Source organism: Camelus dromedarius, chromosome 8 (assembly GCF_036321535.1).
Source record: "Camelus dromedarius isolate mCamDro1 chromosome 8, mCamDro1.pat, whole genome shotgun sequence".
Classification (NCBI taxonomy): Eukaryota; Metazoa; Chordata; class Mammalia; order Artiodactyla; family Camelidae; genus Camelus; species Camelus dromedarius.
In genome coordinates this window covers 78,054,902-78,076,701 of record NC_087443.1, presented here as the reverse complement: position 1 = coordinate 78,076,701, position 21,800 = coordinate 78,054,902, and the positions used below count along the sequence as shown (strand labels likewise).

Sequence of the window (21,800 nt, the reverse complement as noted above, 5' to 3'; positions counted from 1 at the left end):
AATTAGTTTTTAATTAGTTTTTTTTTTAGATTAGCTTCTCTGTGTTCATTTCTCACCTCTGCTATATATGATGAGTGAGGTGGCATTTTCTCACAGACCAGCTCCAAGCATTTGAATGAAACAGGCTTGACAATTTCTCAGGCAACTGTTCCCACTCTAGAAGTTCTGATTAGAGGGGAGAAGGGGGAATTTTTTCATTTTTTATCCATTCTCTGTATTGTTTGACTTGTTGCCATGAGCTTCTATTACTTTTACTCTTTAATTTTTAAAAACAAATATAAAGGAAATTTCAGAGGAAGTTAAAATCAAGTTGCTGATATGAAGAATAGCTTTGGACTGCCTTCTGGCTGTCTGTCTGCTCTTTGCCAAAACATGTCACTGCCTCCATCATTTATGAGGCTGGAAAAAGCACAAAAGTTACTGTCTTAAGAGTATTTGGCTTGGGTGAATTTCAGGGAGTTTCAGAAAGACCCTGGACAGGGAATTACTCGGCAGAATGGGCGCTCACTTCACCATAAGCCAGGGAGGGGCTGCGGGATTTGCAAAGCCCAAGACTTCACATTTCCAGGAGCTGAGAGGATGAGATTTGATGGATACTCTTGCTGTTATTAATGCTGACATTTAAAATTATTAAGTTTCAGAGGCAAGGAAAAGATCTGGAAAAAGTTAAGCAGCGATTAATAGAGATCGCTAATCACGTTGACAAGGTAAGTTCTTTGGGGGTAATTAAATCACTCAAATCATGTAAATGTTTGGAAATGACGTGGAGGGAATGGAACACCTCATCCGACTTAGGGAGGCCGGGTTCTGCCTCTGGTCCTGGGCTGGAACCTGACTTCTTCACCTCAGCTCCAAATTCCTGGGGCCGGGAGCAGCTACAGAAGATGCCACCCCATGCTGTCCAGACAGTGGTGGCCTTGGCCTACAACTCCCTCCAGACTCTGTTCTGGCCAGGCAGAGTCCCAGTCTGAGAGCATCTTGTTCTCCCCAGTTAGATCCAGAGCCCTGAGAAGGTGCATCTGACCATCTTGAGAGCTCCAAGTGGACCTCTTCCCAGGGCTCCTGGGAGGGTCTCACAGGCCCCCTGAGGGTGGTCTGTCATTGATAAAGGACACAAGGACTCCTGGGACACAGAAATTGGCTATCGGCTCAATCAGCTGTTGGAAAGCTTTAGCAAAGATGACTTGAGAGCTGTTAGAGACCCTGGAACTCGGGTCTAACCCGGGGATATTTGCTCACCAGTGCTCCTTACACTCCCTGTTTGCAAGATGAAGCCATCTCAGCCACCTGCTTCAGCAACAGACCCTGCAGGGAGGGCGTCCGGCTGTTTGGTGCCAAGGGCTCTCAGCCCGAACCCTGTCAGAGCTGCCAGGACACTTCCAAAGGCCTTGCTGCCCACGTGTCTGGGTGGGGCCTGGACCTCAGAATTTTCAGGCGCTCCCCGGTGGTTCTCCTGTGCTACACGGCTGGCGGCCACCGTCCTGATGCAACCGCAGTTCTCAGCAACAGCCCGCCTCCTGCCCGGGAGGACACTGGAAGTGGGAAAAGGGATCCAGCTCATTGCTGAACCTCTCATGGCCAGGATTCTCTGAAATGGTCACATTTCACCCATCGCAGTTTGAGGATGCCTCACAGTAGCTATGTTTGCAAACAATCCTATTATGTTGAAATTGAGTTTTCCAAGTTTTCAGAAAAGCGAAAGTAAGAGCCCTTCCAGAAGTTCAGCTCCATCCTGTGAGGCCTTCGGGGCAGTACCAAGCGCTGAGCATCGAGGATTCAGGATGCACCGGGTGTGGTGCATCTGCGAGGAGGCCACAGCTTCATAGAGACGCAGGCCCCCAACCCGCTTAGCGTGGCTTAACGTGATAGGAACTAGGCTGACGCTATGAATCAGGTGCTGTGGGGAGGCAGAAGAGAAGCAATTCCTTCCTTCCTCCTGCGGGTCAGGGAGTCTTTGCAGGGAAGTGATTTTGAAAGGTGAGTACAGTTCCACGAGGAGCACAGCAAGGGAGGGCCTGGCTTGCTCCTCACAAGTAACTCCGTCTAACTAAGCAGGTGTGTGTGTGCACCGGTGCATACATACGTGTGTGCACGTGTGTGTATGTGTGTGCATAGCTAGGGCAGGAGGAGGTGAAGCTGCAGGAGATTTCGTGGCCAGGGCCCTAAGTGTCCTGCAAAGCTGTCTAGACCCCATCGTGATTTTATTCTGCTGTCCATGGGGAGCCAGGTGAGTGTTTCTAAGCAGAGACGACACACAGGGTCACACATAGCTGTGCCTGTAGTCAGTGTAGAGGATGGAGACACCAAAGACAAATAGGGCTGGTAGGAGTCTATCAAGACAGAAGTCATAAAGATTTGACCCATGGCTGGGGAAGTGGGGATGCAAGAAAGACGAAGATTTGAGGGCATTTAAAGAGTCGTGGTTCCTGATCAGTTTCTTAAGCAGTTGCTACATTCCAGACGCTAAGTGTGCTGTGCAGACCCTCCCAGGTGGACACCAGTATTCCCACTGTTACAGCAGATGAAGCTGAGGTTTGCAGAGGCTAGTCAAGCAGTCAGCACACGTTCAAGTAGCATTCGAAGGCAGGATCGGGCATGAGCCCTGGTCTCCTCTGCAGGAGCCCCTGGCCTCGACTCCACCCACTCACAGTGACTCCCAGCCCTCCCTGACCAAGCAGAAGCAGAGGCTGAGAAGAGCAGGGGCCCAAATGAGCACAGGTTTGGGAAGACAGGTAGACGGGGCTTCAGACCCAAGGAAGCAAGAGCAGGGGTCTCATGGGGCACCCTGAGCAGTCGGAGATCTGGGCTTGGTGTGCAGAGAGAGGCTGTGGCTGGATGGGACTTCTTTAGTTTGTAATGGAGGTGCTGGGATTGAACCCAGGACCTCACACATGCTAAGCATGTGCTCTACCACTGAGCTGTACCCACCCCCCATAGAACTTTCTGAAAGTGGGAAAATGCAAGTGGTTGCTGGCATCCTAGGACGCACCATCACGGTCCCCCCAGAACTTCTAGGCATGTCAGACTCCCAGGCAGCCCATCCTTGCTGCTGTGTTTGATAGCTACTTTTTGAAACTTAAACTTTATCCCCAAGTCAAAGAGATGCAGGAGAATGTTTGTAAACGGCGATGCTTCCGGCCCCGGGGTGGGTGGTGACGACGGCTCCCAGAGCGTATGCCAGAGACCGTGAGGAGTCAGACCTGGTTCTCAGGCTGGGTGAGCAGTGGAATCCCCTGGAAAGGTTCATTTATTTGTCTGTATGTTTGCCTTTAAAATACTGATTCCAAGTCTCAATCCACAGACTCTGGTTTGACTGGCCTGGGTGGAGCCTGGGGCAGATACGTTCCAGACACCTCCAGGGATGTGAGCATGAGGTGGGACCAAGAAGCAAAGGATTCAAGTGCTTGCTAGGGCTTGGAAGTAAAAGGAAACCATGAGCAGTGTTAAATTCAAGCTGGTAGTTGCTGAAATCCCGTTTTAAAGTGACGTCCTGGGTCCTCCCTGTTTGTATTTCTTTACACGTCACTCTCTACTATATCTTGCTTCAGTTTGCAAAACCAAAACTGAGCAACTGGGGGTTGGTAAATAACTTGCCCTGGTCCATAAAGAACCATCTAACTCAGAGAAGTCCTGACCGACTCAATGAAGTTCACCAGCCTGCCTGTCCCCGTGTCTCCGGCAGGGAGCGCTGAACTGCTGAGTGCACGTGTGCATCTGCCCCCAGCAGACCCTGAAGACCCAGGGAGGGCACCCAGGCTCCTTCGGATGCTCCGTGCACCCAAGTCCACTAACAGATGGGCCTGGGCTCTAGCGAGTGTTCCAAGGTTTAGTTCTGCAGCTACAAGTGCAAGCATCTCAGGTTAAAAAACGATGTTCCAGTGGCCACTTCCTCATCTGCAGAAATCTTGGCTCTTAATTAGTAACTGCTTGGCCGGCTGCATTGGTATGAAGGGAAGAGGGAGAGGACAGCCTGGACTGAGAGTCTGAGAAGTGATTTAGAGACAAGGGTGACGTTCAGAAACATTCAGGAAATTCCTCTGCGCGTGAAACACAGAAAGCAAGTCTGATGCTCGTACTTGTAGGCAAACCTCTACATGGGCGCTAACACGCTTTCCCCCGGGTCCCAATTACATGGCGGGGCTGGAGCAGCGGGCTGTGTGGCCGCCCAGTGAAGTGATCGCCTCTTGAGTCTCTCCCATCCAGTCAGTCCTCCTCCTTGCTCATTAGGAAGTTAACACCAGCTGTAGATTCGTTCAGGTGCAGCTCTGCACCTACTTCTAAAGGACTCCTCTTGTATGCATTTAACTTCTTTTGGTCTTTTCCCTGTTGTGTGAGTCCTCGCCCGTCCTCTCCCAGGCCAGTGGCCTGAGGGATACCACGTTTTGGACTCCAGCAGACTGCCCTATAATTCCACCCTTGTTCTTTCAGATGTCCTTTGAGCCCTCAAGCACAGCATCCCCTAAACTTCCTGTTTGCACCCCTTCTTGGCAGTTCACTCGATTGGCGTTTACTGTGATTGTGCCCCAGCGTCCCACGCCTTGAGCCTCTCGCTGACCTCTGAGCCTTGGGGAGTCAAGGGCAAGGGTATCTTAATCCTTGTTCTTTGTGCCAGTGCCAACCCTAGCACAGAGCCAAGCAAGAGCCTGTCGCTGTTGTGTTAATGGGTGAACCAATTCATCTGGTCTCGGACCGTGTCCACACGCCCTCTGGGACTCACAGGCCAAGCAGGCAACTGCCAAGCCCCGGTTTTGCTTGTCTCTGGACGTGGGGTCACAGTGGATTACCCTGGAAGGGAATCACCGCTCTCGCACTTGCCCGGCTGTGTTGCTTCGTGGTTTAAAACCTGGGCGCCAGCCGGCCTGTGTTGATACCCAGCTGTGCCACTCACACCTTGAGTGTTTACCTGGTCGCTCCACGTCTCAGTGTCCTTGACCATAACGTGGAAATCATAATAGATCTTAATCACACGGTGTTGCGGGCTAACTAAGAGAGCTAAGGCATGGAAAGTACTGAACCCTGTGCCTCGGACATAGTAAGTGCTCATTAAGTGTTAGCTGTGGTCATTGTTGTTAGGAAGAACCAGAAGGAAGCCAGCAGCAGCCTGCGAAGCGCATCCCCACAGGCAGCGGAGGGCCTGTGTGTGATGACTGGATGTGAGTTTAGCATCGAAGACAGTTAATCAGTAGCACCGGTTTTGGAGAGGAAGGGCTGTATTATGTCCTTCCACAAATGAAATCTGGATGTGTTCTAAGGATGTGACTTGAGAGGGCTGAAAGATGGAAATTACAATCCGTCCCTGAGGACGTCACTGAGCAGGCTGGTGTGGACGTCGGCGCTGGATCGCCAACGTTTCCGCCTTCTGATCACTGGTACCTTTGTGTCTAATACTGCCGAACGTGGAATCTCTCCATCAGAAGGCAGCAGCCAGACATGTGCGTTGAGTTCCAGAGGAGGCCAGGAACTTCATTCTGCCTGGGAAGCCTGGGCTGGGAGCTTGCAAGTGGAGAACACAGGCCAAGCAATTCTTGATTAAAAACAAGCTGTTGGGCAGCATTTCGGTCGTATAATTGTCTCATTAACGTATTAATATAATGCCCGTAATTGTTATCTGCCTCAAACCAAGTTGGGCTGCTGCAGTCAATTTATATTCTGTTATGGACTCTGTGTCCCAGTCGCATTCTTCTGCTCACCTAATGCTTACCAGATGGCAGTAGGGAGACTGGCCAGGGAGAGGATGATCTGCCTCATGTGGGTCAGAACCCGGGTCAGTGCTCAGCCCTGTGGAGTTCATTGCCCTTGCGCTCACCACATTGGAATGGCGTTGCACTAGCAAATGCAGAGCTTCTGTGATTTTTTTGTTACTTGTTGGTCCAAGATGCTTCCAACAACTAAGAATAGGACCTGGTCCCGTCTGGAGCTTGGCTTGGGCTGGATCACTCGCCACATCTTTCTCTTTGGCTCCCCGGAGTATGGGCAGATGAGGACTTTCTCACTGGGTACTGCCTCACAGTGCCTCACACGCTGCAGATATTGAGAGATTTTACAGCCAGCCCGGTGAGCCCGTGTTCTTACCCCCGGGCCCTGAGCCAAGAGCCACCTCCTGTCTGCATGATGCCCATGGGGGTAGCAAGGTAGTGGAGGCAATGAACAGTTCTCACCCCTACCCTGACCTCTCACCCTGTGCCAATAAGCTCGTCTGGGATCAAACTATTCCTTAGCCATCAGAAGAGTTGCTCTTCCTACCTCTGGCCCAGGATGATCTGCTTACGGGGGAAGGGCTATAGGGTGAAGCCAGGATGCACAAAGACGGGGGAGAGACAGGCAGGAAGACGGGATGTGAGCGGTGTATCTGAAGAAAAGAAGAACTCCCTTTACCAGATCTTTCCCACAACACCATTGATGAGCTAGCATCTGGCTGCAAGGAGAATGGTCCTCAACCTTCCTGAAGGTGGTCTCAGTGTATGCCTTTATTATCCTGAAAGATATTGCTCTCTCCATTTAGTTGAAACCTTCTAGGTCAATTATAGGTGACGGAATCTGATCATGCCAGCCAAGTGTTAGTCTTTGCTGAAAAATTAATATAGATTCATTTTCAGTAACTCATAGGTAGAATATTTTGCTTAAAAATGAACAAATTGCTGCCCTTGGCAGAGTGTCTGAAAGATCCTAATTCACTTTTTGTTTTTGTTGCAATAGACATTCACTGGCCATCTTTAGCTGTAGTGTAACTGCTTTAGCTGTGCTACGCATCTGTATGCCCACTTCACATCACCAATGAATCGGCTGAAATGTGTGCTTCCGTGCAGATAAGGACAGACGTCAAAAGGGCTGGTAACTCTAACATCTGATTGGTCAGCAGGACTTGACAACCCAGTTAACACATCACTTTGCATCAGACGTTGAAAATATGTCTTAAATTCTAATGCCAGGGAAAGAAGGGAGCACAGAGATATTTTTCATGTCATATCTATGAAGAGCAGAAGATGCAAATCAGAATCAGTTCTACTCGGCATTTTAAGTTCTCATTAACGTGATCCCCGAAGGATGCCTGTCTTCTGTCTTCCTCAGTTTTACAGACCACTGAACATTCGAATCGTGTTGGTCGGTGTGGAGGTGTGGAATGACATTGACAAATGCTCTGTAAGTCAGGACCCATTCGCGAGCCTCCACGAGTTTCTGGACTGGAGAAAGATGAAGCTTCTACCTCGCAAGTCCCATGACAACGCACAGCTTATCAGGTAAGGCGTCTATTGTCTCTCCTTTGCTTAAAAAAAAAAAGTGACTTCAGCACATCTGCCTTCCCCTTAGCCTCCCCTGCACTGTCCCCGAATCTGCACCTGTCCTGCAGAACACTGGACGAGGGGCAAGGGGGCATCTCAGCCCACACCAGGTAGGGGAGGCCATTTCGATTGACATTTGGAATCTGCTGGATAAAACCTTCCTTTAGGGACCCTGGAAAACCTGTCCTTCTAGCTGGTGGCTAACTTCCTTCTTCCAATACCTAGACATTTTCCTCCATGCAGCTTTCCCTAGGTTTAGTCTTGATGCAGAGTTGTCCTGAGTAGTGTATTTTTTAAAAGCTCATTTTCTGTCATAATTAGCAAAAGATGTTTATCCAAGATCTGAAAACAGTACATGCGGGTGATCATTGACAGCTGCCTGGAGAAAGAAAACCATCATTCCTTCTGTTTTGCTGTTACTCTTGGTTTTCTAGATCAGAGGACACAGCAGTAGAGCAGATCAACCTTGTGTTCCATCGTTCAGTCGATGTGAATCGAGCACCTGTTAGGAACCAAACATGTTTTAAGGGCTTTGAACGTAATGGTGAGCAACACTGTAAACCTCCCTGCTCTGGGGAGTCTCCAGTCTGCTGGGAGGAGACAAAAATCAACAAGGACATTTCAGAGCATGATGAGTGTCATGAAGATAGTAAAGTGAATGAAAGCACACTTGTAATTTAGCATGATACACTGGTAACATATTACAGACACTTTTATATTTAAACAAACAAACAAACAAACAAAGCCTGTCATAATCTAAGTTGGAATGGTGTAGATGTTTCCTGAAGTGACAAGCTTTTTATTAAAGTCCCTAACCAGTTGATGCCAGTGTCCTTGTGCTCCCTTGTATTTCATATCACTGAATTGGAAGCTTTGGGGTCGCAGACACTTCCTTAGACAAACTGAATCTGGGGAAGACAAACTGACCACTTTGGGGAAGTTAAAAAGCACTCCTTCCCCATCCTCACTTTAGAAAACGCCTGCCTCTGAACTGAAGTTGTTGGCATCCCCTGATGATTTACTTTGGCGATTTCACAGGGTTGTTTTTTTTTTTTCTCCCCACCCTGGATATTTGTGGTTGCCTCATATTTTATGCACTGATTAATCCTGAATTACCAAAAGTGGAGTCAGAGTGTTTTGTTTTGATTTTTTTCCCCAGAGGGAGTTTGTCCAACTTGAACATCTGGGAAAAAATTAGCCTCTTATATAACCTTATTGTTTATATATGTATAATTGTATCTGTTAAAATGGTCTATACAGATGTAAATATAAAAGTTACAATTCCTACTGCTGTACATGTGAGTGTAATAGGATGGATGGATGGTCGGATACATACATATGTACATAGATGAGGTTATATTTTGTATACATTTACCCCATTTCGTCCCGCTGAGAACTGCCAAAATATATAACTTTTCAAATAATATGTGTAAAATCTAGATATGTAAATGGCCAAGATTACATGGGCAAGTCATTGGTGTCTCTTAAAGGAGATTCAGCAAATCCAAACAATGTTTAATTTTTATTCCTTGAGGTTGGAATTAACACCATTGCATTATAGACTCAATGTCATTAGCCTCATTGATTAAGATTCCATATACGGGAAAAACCTGCACCTAACTCCTGAGGTCCCCTTCCAGAAGCTTCCTCCTGGGGTGCCAAGGCTTTGTGCGTATTTACTTCTACACTGAGTCCAGAGGATCAATCTTTTGTTGTTGTTGTTGTTGCAGATTTCGCTTTTTCAGGCTACATTAGCAGGACATCTTGGAAGAGTTTGGGGTTCTGACCTAATTGTTATGTTACATAGGAAAGCAAAATTCAGCTGCAGTAGGAAATCCAGTACAGCATCTAATGCATTTCACGTGTTAACAGTGATTCATTGGGACTCTCTGCAGCCCTTCCTCCCACAGACGTTGTTTCAAAGGGCAGCTCCCCGCAGTTCATTAGGAAACAGACAAGATACAATATAAATACACGAGTCATGACAGGTTGTTGTCCGAGTCTTGAAAACAAAAATCTGAAAGGATTATGGGAGCATGATGCGACTGGAAAATAAATTTTAGCAGTAAAGACATAAATCACCTGTCAACATATTTTCATGCTGCTATTTTTGTCTTTGCATATGCTTTTTCAGTCGTTATTAGGCATGCAGGAATGTCCAATAGAATTTCAAAATATTAGAAAACGTCCTTATGCTCCATTAATTTAAGAAAGCCCTTTCTTTTATTTTCTAGTGGAGTCTATTTCCAGGGGACCACCATTGGCATGGCACCCATCATGAGCATGTGCACCGCGGAACAGTCAGGAGGAATCGTCATGGTAAGCCAGGAGCGCCGAGAAGCTGACGGCAACGTCCAGACCTAGCTCCTTCAACGATTTCTCAGGAAATCTCTCCTTTTATGAGACTTCGTAAAATTAGGTCCTCTTCTGTCATGCTTCTTAGATCTAATCCTACCCTGGTTCTAGCTCTGTTTGTGGTCTTCCGTATCCCACAGTATTCTAGGGACTGTTTATAAAACACACCAAGCTGCACACAGGAAAGGTGAGGGTGTACACACAGCTCAGTGGAAGCCAGCCTGCACCTTTTATGGAGAAAAATTTCAACTGGGATTTCAGTCAAAGCATTTCCATCCAGGAATTCCTCCCAGCAATGGGATGAGCCAGGGCCCTGGGGTTGCCCTCATCATTCAGGTTCTGGGATGGACTGTGTTCTCACCAAACATTACTATTAGAACGGCTTTCTGATGGTTTTGCCTCCAGGCCCAATCGCCAAAAGTCTGAGGTTTTTAACTATTTACCACTGCAAATGCTTGACATGCCTCCTAGCCAGTGCCCAATCTGTCTTTATAATAACCTTATTCTTGGAAGGCAGAGACCTAGGTTTATTGCTTTACAAGGATAATTTTGTCATATAAGGGCTATCTATGTGTGTAAAAGGAAGTAAAAGGGGGCGAGTATTTGGGACTTGTTTCTTATGAATTTAAGAGGAGGGTAGCTTTGATAGGCTCCCCTTCACCAGATAATTAAAGGGAAGGTTTTCACCCCATGCTGTTCCTGTCCCTACTAGGAAGATGCTGTGTCCTCTCTGCAGCAGCTCTCCGGCCGGGAGGACCCTCAAAGACCATTCCGCCATGTGCGTTAAACAAACAGAACCTCGCTCTTCCAAGAAACCCTGCATTCCTCCACATTTTTCAAATAGGACGTTTGTGAACATTCTGTTGTTGTCTTAGAGGGTCAAAGGAGTAATGTTCCACCAACTGTTGTTTTCTCTCCACATACCACCCAACCTCATCTTCTCAGTGAATTTCCACAAAGAACGGCTTCCTCTTCTCTGGGTGGCGTTGGTAATTAACAGAAATGTGCACTAAATGCACAGGCTGAGCGGGCGGTTTGGAGGGACCGCACCCACGCAGTGGACGTCTGGCTTAAATGGGCTACCCTCTGGTTTTCTTTGAACCTGGAAGCCCTGTGTGTGATCTCCACTATGGAAGTCATTGGAAAGTTTGGTTTTGGTTGATGCCCGGTTAATTTCAAGTCAGATCCAAACCGTATTTTTATAGAACAGCCTGTGAAGTTTTAAGAGGGACTGATTTTCTGTTTCACGGGTCCATGGCCAGTTGTGACTTTGTGACTTCAAATTGACGTAAATATTTTTAGAGATGAAACTGAATTCCTTTTAAGCATGGCAAGTTCTGCTCGCTGGGGAGTGTTTAAATGTTCCGTAACCGGTGTGGTCACATTAAGTGGCTTTCTTAAGTTCATATCCTTTATTCTCTTTCTGTATTAGCATTTGATAAGATTCCTTCTTTAAAAGCAAACAGGGAATCTTAATTTTTTTAAATGGATGAAAATTAATGTGGGAAATATAAGCAGATATAGGTACTGTGGGAAGAATCAGGTCAGAACCAAAGTTGGTCAACAGGAAGTATGTTTGACGGACTTGGCAGCAGTGAAGGTCGTCCTCAGCCACCCTCCTTGTTGACTCCACATAAAAGAGAAGCATCGAGTAGGGGGAAAGCCCACGACTCCTTTAATTCCAATGAAATTCATGAAATAAGCAAGATCCATGTCTTGACCGGATCTAGACTCTCTCCCATTGTCTCTCAAGTTAATTCATGACCATGCCTCTTGCAAGACTCACAAATCCAAGAGGAAGGGGACTGTGTAGCAAGGAAGCAGGAATCCGACTCACATTGAAAATACAAGTGCTGGTACTGTTTCTCTATTTTTCCAAGATAGAGCACATCATTAATTTTAGTAACTGAAAGCCATGCCTATCTATCTAATGGGACTCAAATAGTCTTGGTTTGGAGATGATGCCAGAAAGAAAGAAATCAGGTTTTGCCTTATTAGACATGTAAACTGTTCATCAGGGTCTCTCAAGAGGCATTCTGTTTATAACCACCTATGCGTGAAAGACTGTGAAGCAATCTGGCAATTAAAAACAAAACCAAGGTATTCAGTGATACAAAAGAATCTGACAAAGAGTGATTTTTTTTAAAAGGATGAATTCCTTGAATTTTGTGCTAAAGCATGCTAAATTCAGCCCCCAACATTCTTAGATTGAAGAAAACTGATTTCCTGAAATATATTTGTGAAGCTTCCTACAACAGGAAACTGTAAAACCTAAACAAAGTAATTTATTAGGAATTTCGTCTATTCTAGGAATAACTTGGGTTTCTGGCATGCCACTCTCTTAGACCGAGGGCTGGTGAGAGAGGCAGCCACAGCCGGAGCCACCAACAAACCTATAAAATCTTATTCGAACTCACCTTTACCAAGAAGCTACAAACATGTCTGTATCAAGAATAACGCTTTCTCTAAAAAATTCCAAGGTGTATCACTGAAGTATTTTAGAATGTAGTGTTTCCAGAAATTTCTAAATAAAATGAATTGGGGAAAAATTAAAACAAACAAAATGCTTTCTCTAAAGCAGGGTAGCGCTATTTCTTGGAAGCTTTTTTTTTTAAGTATAGTTAATTTACAGCATTAGTTTCTAGTGCACAGCAGAGTGATTCAGTTTATATATATATTTTTTTTTCATAACCTTTTTCAGGGTAACCTATCTCTTTCCTGGGTAGCATAAAGCAGGGTTCAAATAAAGTACCTTCATTACTGCGTGGTGTCCAGGCCTTTTCAGACATACCGATCACGGGCACGATTTCAGCAAATCACATTCACTGATAAATTCATTTTAGTTTGTTAAAGTTAAGTAGTAATTTTTTTAAATTAATTTCTAGTATCTATTTAGCCAAGCCACACATGCCCTCCATGAAGTTCAGGGTGGCCAAGTAGTGCTTGCTGGATGGAGAACCCGCCTCCCAAAACCAAGCAAAAGGTTGAACAAATTCCCAGCATCAGAAGTCAGAGAATCAGGATCCCTCCAGCCATTTCCAAAGTCAACTTGACAAAATAAAGGGCTAGCAAGAGTGAGGCATAACCGCGTTATATCTTAATTCACTGAGTCTTCAAACAGATGACTCAGTGTGGTTAGCTTTTCTGGTGAATTATTGTGAATTTCCCAAGAATCCTTCTCTACCCAGTAGACAGGAAGAGGCATACTCAGCGACAGTTGCTCAGATCCTATTTAGACTGTACAAAGTGTCCGTCCCCTTCCAACTTTTCGTCAGCAGCTTCTCAAAGATAAGATGGTCCTTTTACTACATGGGAAGGAATGACCTGCTTTTTCCTATGATGCGGGATGACTTTTTGCTTCATTCAATAGAACAATGTCTTGTGAGAGATTGTAGGAAGCAGGAGGGAGATGACTGCCTTGATTATTTCATGTCAAGACACATGGAATCCTACATGTGTTCCTGAGGTGTGCATTCCTCAGCAGAGGGGACCCCAGGCTGGCTTAATAGGTCGAATCTATTTGTAAGTTTGAACTAGACAGTGGGGCTCTATGTTGGTTCCTTACAGGAGATTGGATTCCATTAAATGTTAATGAAAGATCAGTGTCTGGGGGGCAGCACTGGGGGCGGAAGGGACTGGGAAAGAGGCCAAAAAGATGTGAACTATACTTGGTGCTCTTGTGTTTTCTTTGAGGACCATTCAGACAGTCCCCTGGGCGCGGCCGTGACCCTGGCACACGAGCTGGGCCACAATTTCGGCATGAACCACGACACGCTGGAGAGGGGCTGTAGCTGCAAAACGGCTGCCGACAAAGGAGGCTGCATCATGAACCCTTCAACCGGGCAAGTACCAGCGCTCTTGGCTGCTCTGGGCGTTGGGCTGCAACGTGAGAGGCGTTTTAGGAAACAGCTGAGCAAAAAGCACCCTGGTTTTCTGGCCAGATCACCCACAGAAGCTCCCAGAAAGAAACTCCATCCCATGTCATGAGAGTGGGCTGTGCTCCTCTGAGAGAGTCACGAGGCACCCGGGCTGCTGTGCACGTGGCGGGGGCCTGAGCTCTTGGCTGAGAGGTGATGGGTGTGGATGCTGTCTTGGTTTAGAGATCGCAGACTAGCCCACAGCCCCAGCGTGGGGTTTTGATTTGCTCCATCTGGGCCCGGCAAAGCCACGGGTCAAAGGGGGAGAGGTCACATGGGTCACATGCTAGGAGGTGCATCTCCCCCTGGGGGTTGGCCCCAGGGCGTATCTGAAACGTGTTAGTAGCTTGGGGATTTGCAGCATCCGCCTCAGATACCACATCCCTGTATCAGATCTTAAAGGTTTAAATTAAGTGACTTTTTTCTATACTGGTAAATTATATCATTCTTCCTTATTAAATGCCTTTCTGAAACTCTAGGCGTGGAGGGACAAAAAGACAGTTTCATTATTGGAACCTTCCAGTGAGGTGGAAATAGGTGCCACTTGGAGGGATCACAGATTCTGATGTGTTCCTGTTCCTCCCAGGGTCCATCCCAAACTAGACTGTTGTGCTAATGTAGGAAGGTTTTCATTCTTGAAGGAAAACATGAGCCTGTTACGACATTTTTGTACCTTGAGACCTTCCCAGTGCTTATACTTAAGGCGCTTCCTAGACTAAGCCTGCTCCTGGGTTTGCTGAAAGGAACCACTTGGAGCAAGAAGCCAGAGCCGGTGTGCAGCCTGAAGGCTGGCCTCCGTGTAGCCGTGCCGGCAGGGCCGTCGTGGTGTGAGGGGGGCGCCTGCTGAAGGAGATTTGGAAGTCCCAGAAGAGGAGTGGGTTGTCACGGAACAGTGGCTGTGCTTTGGCAGGCAGTCGCCCCGTGGCCTCCTCCCAGACGGCTCGTGAGGCAGAGCTGTGCAGCGCGTGTCGCGGGCGTCCTCCCTTCCCGGGAGCTGTCCTGCCGGGAGGCACCTTCTCACAGCCAGGTACCACTTCCGTCCGTTGCCACCAGGTGCACTGAGCCTTCCGAGGTACATCGTTTTTGCTTGTGGTTCTGTCTTAAGCACAATTCAGGCGAGTCACCGAGACCTAGCAGAGGCACTTGCTTTCTGAGTCTGTGATGGCAGAGGCCAAGAAGCTGAGCCCGAAGGGAAGGCATCTTAGGGCAACACCAGCCGCAGCTGAAATGCTGCACTTACTGGATACTGGCGAGGAGAGTTCGCCCAAGGGCAGCAGGTCCCTCTGAGGAGCGGTGGGCTCCTTGTCACTCAGACTCCCGGGGCAGAAGCAGAGTCACTGTTCGTAGGGTATTTGGGGCAAGAATTCCTTCTTAGGAGGTGAGGTTGGGCCAGGGCCTGTGGACGTCTCCGGTTTCCCATGTTCCACCGGCCCAGGTAGAGGCCGGCAGCAGCGGCCAACGTGCTGCGTGAATCCCGGAGGACGCAATGGGCAGGAAGCTGACGTTGGTCAGTCTTTGTACTTTCTCATTCCTGATGAGCTCAAAGCGGCCACAGAAAAGCTGCTCTCTGCTTAATTTCCCTGATCATCAGATAGGCACCAACGCGCCAGCCTCTGTGCCTCCAAAAGTGGTTCCCAATGACTAAGAAGGTTATATTGTTGATCAGTATTGTTAATCTTTCAGAACTCTTGATAAAAGAGACAAATAAATGGAAGAGAGGAAAATCGAGGCTGGGAATGCTGGGCCGGGATTGAAGACCCCTGGTAGCCTCAATTCTGACACCAATTTTTTTTATAGTACTGGCGAATTAGTAACCCTTCTGGCCCTCATGTTTTTAATCAGTAGAATGAGTAAGTTAGTCTTTGTCTTTTCTTCCTTTCTTACTTCCTTCCATCAATCTATTCATTATTCGTTCCATCCATCCATCCGTCCACCCATCCATCCATCCATCCATCCGTCCACCCACCCATCCATCCATCCATCCATCCATCTGTCCACCCATCCATCCATCCATCCATCCCTCCCTCCCTCATTTCACCTGTTTGTTCACACATTAAACAAATACTTCTGGCCCCTGTGTTTATTACTATGGAGAATGCACAGATAAGGAAGACCCAACAGCCCTAAAAATTATACGATTCTCAAGGCACAACAGCAAGGCACTGCTTTCTGGTACACTCTGTGATTCTGTGTAAAGCACTTCAAATTGGACAGTCGTCATGGGACTTTTTAAGGATATGAGCTGAATTACCCTGGAGATATTTGAAGATCGTAGGTAGAAATGGTATTGTTAAGAGTTCAACAAATCGTTTAAAAGGCCTTTTTTTTTCTTACCAGGGGTTTGCTAGTAGCCTTTGCTTGATTTATACCTTATTAGCGATTTCTAAGTTTTCTCTTTTGCTGAGCTTGTGCTTTTGCGTAAATCTTTTCTATTTGGTTCTCATTTATGATCCCACATTCCTGTCCAGAGAGTGGTGTTTTTAATTTTCTCCAATGGAAAGAAACTTCCTAAGCAAGTGGGTGAATTAATCACAAAAGCCCACAGAAAGGGGGAGGTCAAGCCATCCAGGCGACCTCAGTCATCCATCACCCACTGTGGAACTTCCAGGCTGCTTTTAATCTCCAGTGTTATCTCAGTGTGGCCCTTCTCTTACCTCACAGGGTCCCCACGAGAGTGGGAGAGCAGATTAAATGAGATCATATGTCTTTATAAATTGTACATCACTCCACACACATACGCTCATATTATTATTACTGTTGTTTAGCTCACAGGGATGTTGAACCATTGAAAAGTTCACGGCTTTTTTCAGAATTCCTGCTCAGAGTTGCTGGAAAGCACTGCTGGTGCCACACAGGCAGCCACGGTTTCTGGGTGAGTGGCTCATTCTAAACTGGCCCACGTCCAAACGCCAGCCTTCATCCTGACTTCCTCCCCGCTGCTGACTCAGACAGGATTGGTAAACGGTGAAACTGTTACTTCGGTCTCAGCCCCAAAGGTGACTTGCAAAGAGGTGGATCAGTGACTGTTTTAATGCTAGGAAAGGCTCCCAGAATCAATGAGAACTGAGTATTTCAGGCAGTTTAGAGGGGAAAACCGCATCCCTTAATGCCCCTTGTTTATTTTTTATCAAACCATTCCGGAACCCTGACTCTGGTTTCACCAACTGCCACCATTGACAAATTGGACCCGAAGGCCTGCAAATCCCGGGTAGAGCGGAGATCCCTTAAACACGGGTGTCACGGCTTCAGTCGCCTGCTACAGGAAGAGCTGGGGGGGGCTCCTCACAGGCTATACCATCAGTGACTGCGCGTCTTTGCGTGTGTGTGACAGGGCGTGTTGTATGTCTTCGGATAGTTAACGTTCAGACCTGTCTTGGAAATTATGCTTTGGCAAAAGCAGCGTCTGGGGGTGGGGGTGGGGGGTCGCGTGGGAGTTTAAACTCGGTTGAGCTCATCCATTAATGAACTTCTTGGAGCATTTGGTCTTAAGGGGTTGGAGGAGTAAGTATTCCACGTTTACAGGAGTAAGACAATGTGAATAATTTGAGCATTTTTGGAAAAGAATATTTAGTATAATAGTAAATGTCCCTTCCTAGAGCAGGAAAAGCAGTATTAGCATTCAAAAATTACTCTCAGAAGAGGGGGAGGGTATAGCTCGGTGGTAGTGTGTGCTCAGCACGCACGAGGTCCTGAGTTCAATCCCCAGGACCCCCATATAAATAAATAAATCCTAATTACCTACCGCCTGAAAATTTTTTTTTAAATTTTTTAAAACTTACTCTCAGAGCCTCCTTTTATTTTTTGCGGAAAACTTTCCGTTAAAATGAGAACTGGAGAAGGAAAGCCATGTGATGGCTGCAGCTGACTGAAATACACAGTAACTCGGCGCCTGCAACGTACGATACGCTCTGACACATGCTGGGGTTATTGCAGCCATGAGCAGGGTGGACGCTTTCTGCCTTCATGGAGCTTGCGCTCTCGTGGGGAAGACAGTTTTGAAAACCAGTAAATAAAAGCTTTAGGTTGGAAGGAGAGCTACGAAGGAGACAGACGAAGAGAAAAGGAAGGAGACGCCCGGCGTTGAGTGGTTTGGGGAAGACCGATCTGCGGAGGTGACGTGTAAGCTAGGACCAAAGGGGAGAGAGGGATGAGAGCCTGCAAAGATAGCAGAAGGGAGGAAGGACATGCATTTGGGCAGAGGGGACGCCATGCACAGGGGCTCTGAAGGGGGAAAGCATTGTTGACAGGGAAGCCAGTGGCTTGTAGGGTGGGATCTGAACAGGGCAGGGCTGGGGGGAAGTGATGCTGGGGCCAGAGCCAGCAAAGCCCCGCTGGCCACAGCAGGAACATGGTTTTGTCTTCAGGGCAGGGAGAAGTCATTGTAAGGTTTTAGGCAGGGCAGTTATATGACCTGACCTATCTTTAAAAATTTTTTCACTTTTAAGAGGATCACAAAGCATCTGAATGATTGGAGTTTGCCAAATTAAGGGGTTTACTGTCTATTAAAAAAAAAAAGACGAGGGAACAAAAAAAAAAAGCAATAGTATATAAACTCGCATTTTATTTTAGTGTGATTAACAGGCATTTGGAACCCATTGAGAAGGCTCCTGTTAACACACCGGGTGGCGCACCGCTCCGCACCCTCCCCCACCCACCTCTCCAGTCTCTTCTCCTTGATGTAAAAGATTCTTTTCTGTTTAGAATTTCATTTTGCTTTTCTATACTGTAAGCATTCTTTCAGGACTCTACTTTGAAGAGCCACAGAAGAGAACCTCCACACTCTACGTGTGTGTATCTGAAAGGAATGACTGCCCAAGTTTTCAGTCTGATGCTAAGATTCGAGGTTTGGGTCTGGGTGGGTTTTGTCTAATCCAGACTGGCAAATGGGTCTCAAGCAGAGAATGTGACCCCGACAGTGGCGGGCAGTGCGTTGATGGCCCGGGATGATGTGGGCTGAGAAAACAAGCCAATGAGGGCTCCTGACTGCTGGCCGGGGGTGTGGATAGTCTGCATGGAGCTGAGGCTGGGCGTTGAGGGATACCGTCTACAACTAGATGGAACAACCACGGTGAAGGGGAAAGCACCGCCGCTCCACCTCCTCAGAAGTGCGTGTGATCGACTCACTCAGTTCCATTTAATTCACCTCCAGAAACCCTCATTGCATACCTCCTTGCTACACAGCTGTCTGGACGTGGAGCCCGTCTGGATGGCCTCTGCCCAGCTTCCGCCTTCTCTCATGAAAACGGAGTGGACCCGGGCCCCGCCTCCCATCAGGACAAGCCGGCTGCAGGCGACAGGGCCAGGCGCCCAGTCATAGCAGAGCCACTCATGCGCACACGTGCGTGCTGATCCAGGACGCGAGTGGGGCCGCAGACCCAAAAGGCAGGAACCTTGACTTCGAGGCGCGCGTACTGTGGCAAGGATGACGAGCAAGTGAACTGGCAATTACAGACCGGAAGCTCGGGGCTTGACAGGGGACATTCTGGGGTGCCGTGGGGCTCACCGCAGGGGCACCTGATCTATTTACACAATCCTGAGTATCATAACATCTCATCTGTAAGTATTTCAGTTGTGCCTCTAAAAGATAAGGAGACATTTTTTGACGTTACCATAGTACCATTTCACACCTTTTACAAAATGACCAGTAATTCATTGTGAACAAGGAGAAAAGGTTGGAAGGGTTGGTGGCCAGGGAACATTCCGGAATAAAGTTCAGTGGGAACCAACCCCTGAAGAGGTGAATAAGGTTAGGGAGACCCTTGAGAATGCCTGGCTCATGTTAAAATTGGATTTCTTTTTGAGGAGGCCTGTATTTGAAATGTCCTTCAAGAAATTAAAATCAACTGTACTTTTCAGTGAAAAATTCCCAGGTTTCACATGTGGTTGGAATCAATGGAAATTTGATGTATCTGGAAAGTCTGCACCCTTTGAAGAACTTGCTTTCTTGAAAATCAGTGCAGAATATATGTAATTAAAACTCACCCCCTTTTGAAGTTTGAGGATCTATCTGAGGTCATGAAATACATTTATCATAAAGGGATTTCACGAGAACAGGCTTGGAGGAAATTACTGCCCCATATCAGCTCTTCATTTGATGAGATTTTTTTTTTCTCCTCAAATGAAAATTTTAGGAAAGTCTTCACTTCTTCAAAGGGCAGGGGGAAAAGATGGAGACCTTGATCCAAGGAGTTAAAAACAAAAAAGAAAAAGGAAAGAAACAGCAACAAAATGAGGAACTCTAGTAACGTTAAAAACACTACGGGTCAGAATCCGTTTAATTACCCAGCCAGAGCGACTGAGTCGGCTACTCCCGACGTGGCCCAGAGGGGGAAATGAACTGGCAGGAGATGCTCCTGCCAGCAGTTCAAGAGGGCTCGTCAGTTCAGAGCGCGTTCTTACCTCCTCTCCGTAGAGTCAGATATTGCTCACTGGAAAATAAAGGAATTTGCCTGCAGTTAATGCAGAGTGGGGATTGTAAAAGTCACTGCCATGGGCATGGTAGCATGTCTCTTCTCTAAAGCTGGGTGCAGACCAGGGGTCAAGTTAGGGAGACTGGTCCACATGGCCACTCCTCCTTGAGTATCCAGTTTCGAGGAAATGAATGGAGACAGACTTGATTTTGACCCAAAAGATTGCACTGGGGACATCGTCTTTTATCGGTAAACTGTGTGAGATGGGTGTGGTTATACCCATTTTAAAGGTGAGGGAGCTGGAGCCCAGAAAGTTCAATGAATTGCTTATGTTTTCAAAACTGCCCAAATGGAAGCCCCAGGTCATAAGGCTGAGCCCCCGACTTTCCACCTTCCTCTTATCACAAATAAAAATTTGCAGCAGCTGTAAACCTCAGGAAGCAGAGAAAGGTGTCCACCCTGGAGAACCAGTCAGAGAAAGATGTGCTCACTTCCCACTGCAGGCTCCGAGGGAGCTCTGAGATTCAGCCTGAGCCTGAGACCTGGCCGGCGTGCAGTCCCACCTCCCAGGGTCCGTACCACGTGGAGGTTGCCTCGGCTGTGTGGGCCGTGTTCAGGCTTCCTGAGGGGCGGAAGCCCTCTCAGTACAGAGCCTTGTCCCCATGTGACTTCTGGGAAGCAGGAAGGCTGACCCATTTTTAAGCCATTTAGTTCTGCAAATCTCCTTCAACTTATGTTACAACAGCAGAGAATTATTTCCTGTCATTGCTTGTTAATCCAGCATTTTACTTGTGGTAGAACATGTGTGAAAACATTGCCGCTGAAATTCTGCCAATCCCTCCTCCACCTTTCACACACACACACACACACACACACACACACACAAACACACACACACACACACACACACACACACTCACACTCATGACCTCCTCCTCTCCCTACGATATGTGGCACAGAGGCTGCAGTGTGAGGTCAAGAGTAAATTCTGGGCCTCTCTGCAACCAATAATATCCAGAAGGACCCACTTGAAGCTCTACTGGGTCAGAAATTTTGTCTGTTTTGTTCACTGCTGAATCCCCAGCACATAGAACAGTTCCTGGTACATAGTAGATTTCAATAAATACTTCTAGACTAGAAAGATGGATGTATGGATGGATAGATGAATGGCATGGCTAGAAGGGTGGATGGGAGGATGGTTGAATGGATGAATTGATGGATGGAAGGGTGGATGGGAGGGTGGGTGGAAGAATGGATGAATGGATGGATCATAATGGATAGATGGTTGGATGATGGATGGAAGGGTGGATGGAAGAGTAGATGGAAGATGGATGTGTAGATGAGTGGATGGGTAGATGACTGAGTGGGTTGATAGCAGACGGATAAATGATGGTGGGCAGGTGGGTGGATGGACAGATGGATGGTGACTCCTGCACAATCAGATGTGTGCAGGGTGAAGTCACATTTCACCTTTTGTGTAATGGCCAAACTTCTGGGGAGAAGACTCTAAGGCCATTGCCTTTTATACTATAGCATGTGCTGCAGCCCTGCCATTTCCTTACTGTATATTCCACATCTTCTACAGTGGAGTTATGATAATTCACAAGAACAGATACAATACAATAAACAGAAAAACAAAAATAAGATAAAAAAGAGTAAGGACTGAGAAACCCCAAGTAAATAGGAAGCTGAGTCCATTGCTATTTTTTTTTTAACTCCATGGAAACCCGGGTGACAGGAGCAATTTGCTTTCAAAAAGTGAAGTTCTTCCAGAAGTAGCTTCTTCTGAAAGACTTTACTTAATTTAGCTGAAGGAGGAGGAGGAGGGTTAAAAATAT

The 21,800-nt window shown here is 47.0% G+C and overlaps 1 protein-coding gene across 1 annotated transcript in view; it reads left to right on the top strand.

Moving 5' to 3' along the window:
- ADAM12 (ADAM metallopeptidase domain 12) overlaps window positions 1-21,800 on the top strand; it is a 324,566-nt gene that overhangs the window by 238,111 nt on the left and 64,655 nt on the right. Inside the window, exons 8-11 of the mRNA XM_031461975.2 lie at window positions 636-707; window positions 7,069-7,238; window positions 9,515-9,599; window positions 13,329-13,477. Of these exons, the coding sequence (XP_031317835.1) occupies window positions 636-707; window positions 7,069-7,238; window positions 9,515-9,599; window positions 13,329-13,477 (476 nt within the window). The remainder of the gene's footprint in view (window positions 1-635; window positions 708-7,068; window positions 7,239-9,514; window positions 9,600-13,328; window positions 13,478-21,800) is intronic.